This window comes from Parus major, chromosome 1A (genome assembly GCF_001522545.3).
Source record: "Parus major isolate Abel chromosome 1A, Parus_major1.1, whole genome shotgun sequence".
NCBI lineage: Eukaryota > Metazoa > Chordata > Aves > Passeriformes > Paridae > Parus > Parus major.
The window spans coordinates 63,727,041-63,737,370 of NC_031773.1; the positions used below are offsets into that span (position 1 = coordinate 63,727,041).

Below are 10,330 nucleotides of genomic sequence, written 5' to 3' on the forward strand. Positions count from 1 at the left end.
GGGGGGGTGGGAAGAGGCCAAAACAGAGCCTTGTTACCTTGCAAAGGCCGGAAATCAAAGAGAGCAAGAGAACTCTGTCTGTACTTCTTAAGGAGGTGTTTACAAGTTGAATTCACTTTTTAATGGTCAGATCTGCTGTCAATTCTTGGAAATTACTGATAATTGGTCAGGAGGAAAAACTCCCATCAGCCACCAGCAGCTTCAACTTCCCCTCTTTCCAAGCTGTGTTAAAGGTAAAGCTACCCCATGACACTTGTGCACATTGTGTTGAGAAGATAGCTAACCATAATTTTCAAAATCAACTCTAGCCAATGATGAATAATATATGTGACCTTAATGAGTAATATAAAGATACTTTATGCCTCTGGCTTTGCTAGAAAAGTGTTAAATGGCCTAACATGAAAAGATAATAAGACCTTCAACTTGAAATCCTTTGCTGTAAAAGGGAAAATGCTTTACCAGTAAAATTAATATTTTGAAAAATGGTATTACATAAAAACGTAGGAAAGATTAGTCAGCCAGTGAGTAGAGGTCATTGTTTTGTCTGACAGAAAGTCCAGCACTGTATTGATTGACCTCCTGAAAAGAGAGAATTTGTGTAGAGCAGCAAGCAAAAACACTGTTTTCTTTCTCACCAGCAACTAATTGCATGCTGCATTTAAAAACACACTCAATCTACAAGTGAACAGATTAATGAGGCTGTGAGGTGTCTTAAGTTGAGGGTAAATTCTTTCTACAATATAAAACATCTGAGCTGGGAAGAGAAGATGTTCTGGAGCACAGCCTAAGGTTTTAGTCAGCAGCCTACCAGGCTTCCCTAGTAGCTCCTCATCACTATCTCCCCTGAAAAAATCACCTGCATGCAAGTGGTTAAGCCATAGGAAGTCAAGGCTCTTTTCACACTGTAAACAACTGAGTACTTAGCTCTGGCACTGGACTATTGGTAACTCTTTTCATTGCCCAACCTATCAGTCATCCTCATCAAGAAAATGGAAGCAATGCCTGTGATTTCTTAAAAAACTCCTTTAAAGAATATATCAGCATTGATGTACATTTGCAGTTTAAGAGCCATGTCCTCAAACCTTTCACGGTCTCTCTCACACTGAAGTGGCAACCATGGTTGGTCAAGCACCTCCATGTCAACTGTGGCAGTAAAGGTAAGGACATAGATAGAAAATACATTTATGATGACATAAAAATAAATGAAATCACTTATTGTTAAGAGCTGTGAGATGAGTGGCAAGCAGGTAGAAAGGTACTTTCTTTCTTGACTGCCTAAGTATGCTGCCATCGAATTCAACAGCTCCAGTGAAGTTGACTTCAGGCATGAAGCATGGGCTGTCTAAATACTTGGTAATAATCCAGTTTTTATCACCTTTAAATTAGATGTAAGCTCTTTAGAGGGTGTCTCTACAGTTCAGGGGCCATTACAATCCAACCAGAGGAGCAGTAGCTTGCGCCTGTACATCAAATGAGGCATGTGAGCTTTTACAATTAAAGGACTTCGGCACTGATGGAAGTACGCTGGCCAATTTATCAGCAGAAATCTAATCAATCTAACCATGAGCTCGGTAATTCCCCAACCCTGGGCCGTAAAACACTGCCTTCATCTGAACCAAATGCTTGAACAGACTCCAGGTTTTTCTGGCATGAAATTATTCACCAGCTATTTCAGGTATGCCACCCTTGCTTGTGGGTCTCAGCAAAGCCACGGGCTTGCAAGTGAAAGCACCTATGTCTGTAGATATAGCCTTTGGACAACATTTTGAATAGCTACACATACTTGCCAAGCAACTATGTTAGGCCCATATTTTCATGGGCTTGGGTTCTGTTGCCCTGCAAACAACATAGGGATATAAAGGACATGAGAATTACTGGGGCTGGTGTCACTGGACCACTGCACAACATGCAGATACCAAAAATTCCCAACTATGTAAGAAAACTCCTGAGTTTAAAGTAAAAAAATTACACCACCACATATTCTCCATATTTTTTCTTACCTTTATTTCAGACTAGGGTTTATTCTCAGAGAATGTTTCTGGAAAATAAAAATTAACTGCCTTATGTCCCAAAAAACACTTTGTGGGAAGGAAATCTCCAGTGATGTGATCAGTAGGGTATTTTCTCTGCCATAACTTTATTTATTAACTTGCTGAGAATTTTGTGGGTAATAAAAATGAAAAGGAGAGAGACAAATCTCAGCCAAGCAAAAATGTCAGAAGATTAACTTCTGTAACTCATCTTTCTGTTAGTTAGATCATGGTCCTTGCTTGATCTTGACTAGATGGTAAGATATGTATCTTTGGAATTTAAAGTGGCAAATCTTAAGAAAACAGATTATCTTTCTCATTAAAGCTGAGGCAGCACTGCAACAAATTTAAGGCATGTAAGGACTAAAAAGAACAAGGTGTTTGTAGCTCTGTGGACATGTGTAATACCCCACAGGAGCTGAGGATCACATTAGGTCACTGCTGACACAATTGCATGGAATCTTTCTGGGTGTGGTGTGCACATCTCTCAAAAGAAATTGGTTACTGGGGCATCCAGTGCATTTCTGAAGTGGTTGGATTCCCCTTCCCCCTCTCCCTATTTACAGTTCCCTTTGGAGTACAAGAAACATTTTCTGTAACCTCAGCTTCCTGATTCAGCTATTGTGATGTCAGTTATTTACGATAACAAAAGTGAGACAATGCCTGTGGTTTGTGTGGGACAAAGCCAACCTTGTTTCTGTAAAAAGGGACAGTCCTGATGTGAGAAGCCCAGGAAAGGCTACAGAGTAGGACTCCGAGGTGGTATTTCGTTAGTCTTGCCAGCTTCATAATGGGCTTGACACTGCATTATTTCAAAGGCCACTGACACAGGGTTTCTTCCTTTCCATAGGAGTGCACACTAATGTGAATGGAACTTTTGGAAAACTCTCTCTTTGCAGAACAAGGCTTCAGAGATAGGTATCTCGGGAAATGAATGGATTGCTAGTGGGTGGAGAGGCAGCAAGTGTCAGTATGCAAATATTTCAATACTAATTACACATTCTGTGGTCACAGGCAAGTCATTCTGCACCTCTGCTTACCTGTCATGAAACTTGTTTATTAATACTGCCCTGCCTAAGCTACAGATGTAATGAAACTTGTAGAATGCCAGTAAACTCTTGATGTCACAGAGTAGTGAAAGGAAAGAAGAAACTCTTAAAACAAAGCATGGTTAGTTAAGAATGAAGAGAATCAACTTTGGTGTAGCCTAGAGAACATCTCTTACCTGCTATCCTGCCGATTGGCATTGTGTGATCCTCGGGAGGGGAGACAGACACCATGATGTGGTTCATATAAGCTAACTCTTCTCGGTGGGACAGGTTGATGGGCTTGACCTCCCTGTGCAGCCCATCCTCAGACAACCTCGGTGGTTTGAAATCGGAGTGCCTGGGGTTCAGTATCAAAGGATGCATGATAGGGCTGGGCATCAGTTGGATGACCCTGGTGTTCTCCTGCCGAGGGCTGGAGGGCTTCTGGAGCACCTCGGAAGGAGGCGGGCAGTGGTTGTTTTCTATTGGGGACACTGAGAGAGGATAGGACTCCTGCTGGTTGTTCTCATGCTGGTGCCTTGTCCCTGGCCCCCTGTCGGCCAGGGCCAGGTGGCGGAGGGTGCTGTCCATGGGGGACTTCAGTGGCCGCTGGTCAGGGTCTGGTGACGGACGGTGGTTGTTGGTGATGGGTGACCGTGAGCGATGCAACAGTTCAATGGTTGGGGGGTTGTGGTGGATTGCTTCTGTGGATGGCCTCGAAGGTCTCTGCACAAAGCTATCTGTGGAGAAAAAAAAAGTCCCCAAAATACAGACTGTCTATATTGTGATCAAGGTATAGGATCTACTGCTGACAGCTTGCAAATGTTTTTTATTCGTGTGACCTACAGATGCCCAGAAAAGTACTGCATAAATACAGATAGTTATTATTTCCACACAGAACGAAAACAATGAAAACAATCTCCCTCCACCACCATGTAACAACAGTTCCTTGGGAAACGCACCAAGAGAAATCCCATTTTGAGGAGCTGACTGAACACATGTGAAGAAAGTAAGATCTGATTTAGCAGTACTGTGTTTCTGTGCAATTTTTTGGAAACTTATCTCCTACCATTCATGTCTCTCTGTTCCTCTTAGTACTATGATGAGCGCTGTAAGGTAGAAGGGGAAGAAAAAAAAGGGAAAATGTCTCCAGCAAAACACCAGGCATTAAGTTTTAGATGGTAGAGGCTCAGGTTTAAAGTAGAGAACAACTCAGTCTGAAACATGAACTGGGTTGTTTAAAAAAACCCTACTGGTAGCTCTTTATGAAATTCTATGTTTTATCCCTGCCATGATTTTAAGAGCATGTAACATCTTCATAAGATTTTCATCTTCTTTAATTTAGTCTGTGGTGTCTACTGATAGATTGTCCCATATAAACACTTACATGTCTTCAGCAGGAGGACTTCTAGCACCACTTTTGCATGAACACACTTTCCCAGCTGCAATGTTTAAAAGTAGCAGAGATAAACCACTAACAGTCCTCTCACAAAATTAAGATTTTTGCCACTGCAAACTTTCAGGTTAGCTAAGGTCACCAAATTTGACTTGGGAAACTACTGAGGAAGAGGAAAGAAGCACCAGAGCCACAGTAACTAAGAGGTTTTTATCAGAAAAACAAAGATCAAATTTCAGTGCTGTTTGTTGAAAGCCTTGAGTGATAGCAAGGAAATTTCTGGGTACGTGTCAACAACTGAAAGAAGTAGCTGCCTATTTGAGGCTGCCTGTTTGTTCGCTCCATTTTCTCTGAACATTAAATGATTCTCTTGCTCTCTTGCCAAGGCAGTGATACCTGTTTGAAGACCCTGTTGAGCTGAACACTAAAGGGCTCCTGCTGCTCAGGAACCCGGGCAGGCATCAGGAGATGGATAAGCACATACCCAGAGAAAGGCCTGAACAGGAAAAGCTCAAGTCCCGAGAAAATGTAGTGCCTGGCAGTGACATGGCGTCTTCACAAGAACACTAAAGTCTACAGGAAAACCTGGAATTTTAGGCAGAATCTACATTGCTCTAGAAAACTTATTAAATACACCTGTGGTCCCAGACAAGAAACATGCATTTGTAGGGCTGTTCAAGATACTCACAATGGAACAGCAGAAGGATATGAAACTCCAGAGCTATATATTGCTCTTGCTTAAACCCAAACAGTTTTAAATACAATTTGGCCAGTGAATGTGGGATAGCCCAAATGAAGATCAAAGAGGAAAAATTTACAACTGTACCTACCTCTGTGGCCGTCTTTCCTTAAAGTCTCCTTTCTTTGCCACACAGAAAAAAAATCAACTCCCAAATTTTACTCAGTATCCTATCTTCTACAGACCATCCACCCCCATCACTGTATATTCAAATGCACTGTGTGCATTCTTGGCCCGTAAATAGACCAGAATATTGTGTTTTTTGTCCTATTTATTTAATGCCTTGGCTGAAGTGACCAACTGTCTTTAAAGTAAAAAGGAATGCCCTTCTGTGCTTTTCACCAAGCTCTCTGCAAATATTAGCTGGCTCTGACAAACTCCAAACAGAGGTGCTCCTACCTATCTGCTTCCAAACCATGGTGATACTGAACCTGGACAGAGGAGACAGAAAGTAGAGACCAAGGAACTCTTGGAAAAGCAGGAAGAGGAAACATCTCAAACAGATACACACCAGTGGTTCATTTTCCTTCAAGATCTTTTTCTTAAAGTACTTAACAAAAGAATCCACTCATGGCCAAAGATGCATTTTGCCATAAAACAATTCCAGCTCAGCTCCAAGCAGGATGGCCACAAATGACCCTGAACAGAATAAAATTCTCATCACATTCATTCCTTGGCACATCTGGTGATTGTAAGTTGAGCACATATGGTATATCATTTCAGGCAGCATTAGATTCACTCTAGCTCTTCATTCCAAATGAGCAACACTCTTTTCTTGATGACAAAGCTGTGAAAGGAAATTCACCTCCCAGGAAATTTGCTGACCTATCCATATAGGGATGGGTGGGGCTGCACTTACTCTGGGAGTGAACAATTGCTGGCATGACAGTCCCAAAGACTGGCACTCTCTGCTTACCCACGAAAGCAGTGCAGAGAATGACAGTGTAAGCTTCCTGCACAGCATCCCATCAAATGACTCAAAGCTCCATCAGAAGGACCACTGGAGATTAAGGTAATTCACTTTCCATTGCTCATCCCTCTACAGGAACATAGCCCATTCCAAGCCAGCATCCTGAACTGCAGTCAGTTGATTTCAAACAGCCAAACCCCCTTTGTTTAAGCCTAGTAAGAAACCACTAGATGGAAAGCATTTAAAAGCAGGATCATAAGTATAATCCATTAGGAAATAGGCAAAAGAGCCAGAAAGTGGGAAAGATCACTGGAGTAAAAAGAGACTGTAATACAGATACATCATCTGTGAAGTTTTACCACTCAAAATAGTGCCAAAGTAAAACCTGTCCCCTCTGTCACAGTCTGTGAGTTAGCCAGGTTTAAGTTCTGCTCCTTGCTTTCATTCTAAGTAAGTTGTATTTTGCTGAGGGAAAATGAAAACTCAATTGTGCTAGTTTCTCCCAAGTGACTTCATGAAACAGGAGGAAGAAGTAATGTCAAAATAAACAAATTCACCTGCCTGTAAATTTCTGGAATAGAGATTTTTTTTTGATTGCTCAGTCTTGTGGGAGGCAAGCTGTAGTTTCTTTTACTTATTTAGAAGTTCCTCTCACAGCAAACCAAGAACTAATTTTTGTCATTTTAAAGAGGAGTTTTAAGTAATAGCACAGAGTTCTCTAAGCAAGAATAGTGTTACTATGAACAGCCAGAGTATTGTAATGAAAAAATCTAAGCTGTTTCTTAATCACTAGATTGTAAAAGACGTATTTTTAAATGACACACATGAAAGGCCAAGTGATCATCACAGTGAAATCCTCTCTAGTAAAAGCTGCTCTAGATGTAGGAGGTGCTCCACTGTAGGAGGGTCTGAGAGAGCAGCTAGTAATTCTGTTTGAAATTTAGAATGGGGATACTTGTGGATGAAGGCCAAACTTGAGGAAAAGACTGAGATTTTACTAATGGCCTGAATACAGCAGGCAATCATCTCTTGCACAACTCTGCCAACTGAACCTCATCCTGACCTGCAGCAACCTCATCTAACTTGGAATATTTACACAGCTGTGTGGAAACACTTTGGAGCGTCCTTATTCCACCTGCTGCTGTCCTGCTGTTGGCTTAGTATCAGGGTTTTGCTGGTGTCATTTGACTGGCTAGCTCAGACTGGCCACAGGCAACTTATAGAGGTCAGACAGCACCCTTGAATCTTCTCTTGCAACCCCATGTTGAATCTTGAAATAGATTCATATGAAATAGAATTAGCACTCCTTTTCTCCAGTTAGCAGAGACCAGGGTGACATCCTAACTTGTTCATATTCTCTTCTCCTGTTTACTCAAGAAAGGAGTAACACTATTTTCTATTAGATTTTTAAACTGAAAATCAAATTCATTTTAATTGAAAAAAATGAATTATATCTGATGGAAAGAACCTCTGAAAAAGTTAAAGTTTTATATTTTAGATTTTTCTATATTTATGTTATATACCAAAGAAATCCAAGAAGTACTTCAGTATGTGTATTTTTAAAGAAATTAAAACCTCAATTTTCCAGTGAAAAGAAGCACACTTCCAATTTGTAGTAGAAAAAGCCCAAATATGCAATTCCACAAACTTAACTATTCTTTTTCATTACCTCTGACAGTCATGGTATGTCTGCACACAAGTAGAACTAAGCAAGTAATTCTGATAGTAAAACTGAGAGAAAACCTGCAGAAGCCCACTTCTCTCACCAGGAGTAGCTCAACCAGCCCAACAGCTGAGCAATGTGATGAGCTCAGTGCCAGGAACTCTGGCATGGTGTTCTGACAGACTGTCAGCTGAAGTGACTGGGAGTTGGACATTCCCCTCTGAGGCTGCCCTCCCTTCCTCTGCCAACAACTGCATTTAGCTGCATCTCCGGGATACTAAAACTCCACAAAGCAACTTTGTCTATCTAACTGGGTGTAAGGAAAATGAATCAATAGGGTCAATAAAATGTTCTGCTTTTTAATCTGTATCTGACATAGCTTTTATAGATGCTTTGGAAACAGAACAAAATAATAGAAGATAAATGGAGAAAGGCTTGTTGACTCACTAGACCATTTGACTGTTCCAAAGCTATGGAGACAAAGGGAGGAGAACAGCTTTATTTAAGTAACTTTGGAGCAAGAAAATGACATAATTCCTACTAGCCTCTGTAATGGCAGCTCCTGTAAGAATGAAACAGTTACCTTCATCATGATTCTGGTGCAATATGACCTCTGGCTGAGCATGTATAGAGTTCCCAGGGTGGAAGAAAGGTGTGAAGAGCATACGAGCTTTCCTTTGCTTCAGGATATGCTGAAGGAGTTCATACAAAACATCACCTGGAAGACAAACAGCAGGAAAAAGGAAATGAAAATGTACATAACTGATGAGAAGGCTCATTTAGCCATCTGATGCAGGAATTCATGGCTCCTGGGTGCTATTTTCAGACCCAAAAATGTTAGCAGTAAAATCCTGCATTCCACCTGTATGCAAAGTTCTCCTCTGAAAGGAAAAAAAGGCACATCACACCTCTGAATGTGACTGGCAAAACAGAATGACATTCCCTGGCACTATAATTGTTATATCTTTCCTTAATGGAACCTAACACCACAATATCCAGGAGACCAGTGGATGAACTGCTTATTTTGTGCCTTTTATAAATTACATCTTGTATGGATGACCTTATTCCAACACCTACATGAAACATGTAAGGTACTTATGCATTTGGTCTGGTGTAACTGGTTGCACATTTCAAAGTGAAATTGTACATCACAGGATAGGAAATCTCCTGACTTTTCATTCTGCCTGCTCTTTTGCTTGTCACTGCTCATATTACAGAGGAACAGGTTGCAACAATTACATATTATCTGAAAAGGAAGTTAGTGAAGTTTCACTTAGGAAACCTTAGACTTTCTGGGAGAGTTTTCTCAAACATGGGTTTTTTTAAGTAGTTCTTCCTATGAGTCTGTAAGCTTTTGCACCATTTATCCCTCATCTCTATAAACTGCCAGTATTCTAATTTGTGGGCAACTTGCATTTCTTATTGTGAAACAGTTAAAGCCATAATGCTTTCCATAGTTCAGCTTCCTTTATTTTTAACATCTAGGCTGCTTTTACTGTCTCAGCAGTGACTTTAGGGCATTTTTAAAAGGTGACTGCAATACCTGAAAAGCTAATTAAAAATGAAGTCTTGATTACCCAGTTACATGAAAGTCTAAAAAAGTGATTTTACCACATAATTTCCATCACTGAACACAACAGTAGCATAATCATAAATAACTAGTGCTGTAACACTCCAAGCAATAAGGTAGGAAATTTGTACCTCTTTTGATTGGCCAGACAGACTAGTGAAAAGATCCATAAAGCTGTCTGCATTTTTTTTTTTACCTAATGAAATAGCTGAGACTTCTGCATCACCCAGATGCAGCAATGTTAAGATGGTGAAAAACATTTTGTACTCCCTCCCTCCTCTGCTGCCTCCCTTCCCTGGGCAGCCCTGAACAGAACAGCTGTGGGGCTGTCAGCTCCTTTCTTGGCAAGACTGTGGGAGTGGATGCCCTTCTCCTGCTTTAACCGTGAGGGGAAATGGTACAGCTTTTGTGTGGCTTCAGTCTGGAAAAACTTAATGCCTCTGTGGCAAATATTATTTCACAGTTCTTAAATTTCATGTACAGTTAATTCTGGGAAATGCTGAGGCAATGACCCTTTACCTACAGTTATCTAAATTTTTAGGGACTGACTCAGATATCCTCCACAAGGTTTATTATCAGTGGGGAATACCTGGAAGGAAGGAAGAGACAAAATGCAAGGGAGGAAGCCTTTAGCTAGGTTATTTTGTTCCAAATTCAGCTTAACCTTCTGAATAAAGTGAGCCTTTGCAAGTCAGAGACTCTTCTCTAGGAGCACTCTATTTCTAGCCTAGAAACATTTTTAATCCTGCTTATTTCAACTGTCCTCACAGCATACTAGGGGAAAAATAGGAGCATAATTTGCAGGCAGGAAGGGGAGTTGCAGACAACATACATAAAGGTGTTCTTTGCAGTCCTTGCTTTCAATACTCCTTTTGCTTCAAGCAGGGCTAATTTCTACACTCCAAGTGCTGTACTAGTATTTAAAAAAAAAAAAAAAAGGCAGAAAAAAAAAAAAAAAAACAGAAAGGAAAAAAGGCAGAAAGGAAAAAAGGCA

The 10,330-nt window shown here is 40.7% G+C and overlaps 1 protein-coding gene across 2 annotated transcripts in view; it reads right to left on the reverse strand.

The window, feature by feature from the left end:
• The window catches only part of ETV6 (ETS variant transcription factor 6), a 128,689-nt gene that overhangs the window by 22,147 nt on the left and 96,212 nt on the right, over nt 1-10,330 (reverse strand). For both annotated transcript variants that reach the window (XM_015628709.3, XM_015628710.3), the window contains exons 4-5: nt 8,350-8,484; nt 3,256-3,798 (exon numbers count right to left, since the gene is read on the reverse strand). In XM_015628709.3, coding sequence (XP_015484195.1) covers nt 3,256-3,798; nt 8,350-8,484 — 678 coding nt within the window. The remainder of the gene's footprint in view (nt 1-3,255; nt 3,799-8,349; nt 8,485-10,330) is intronic.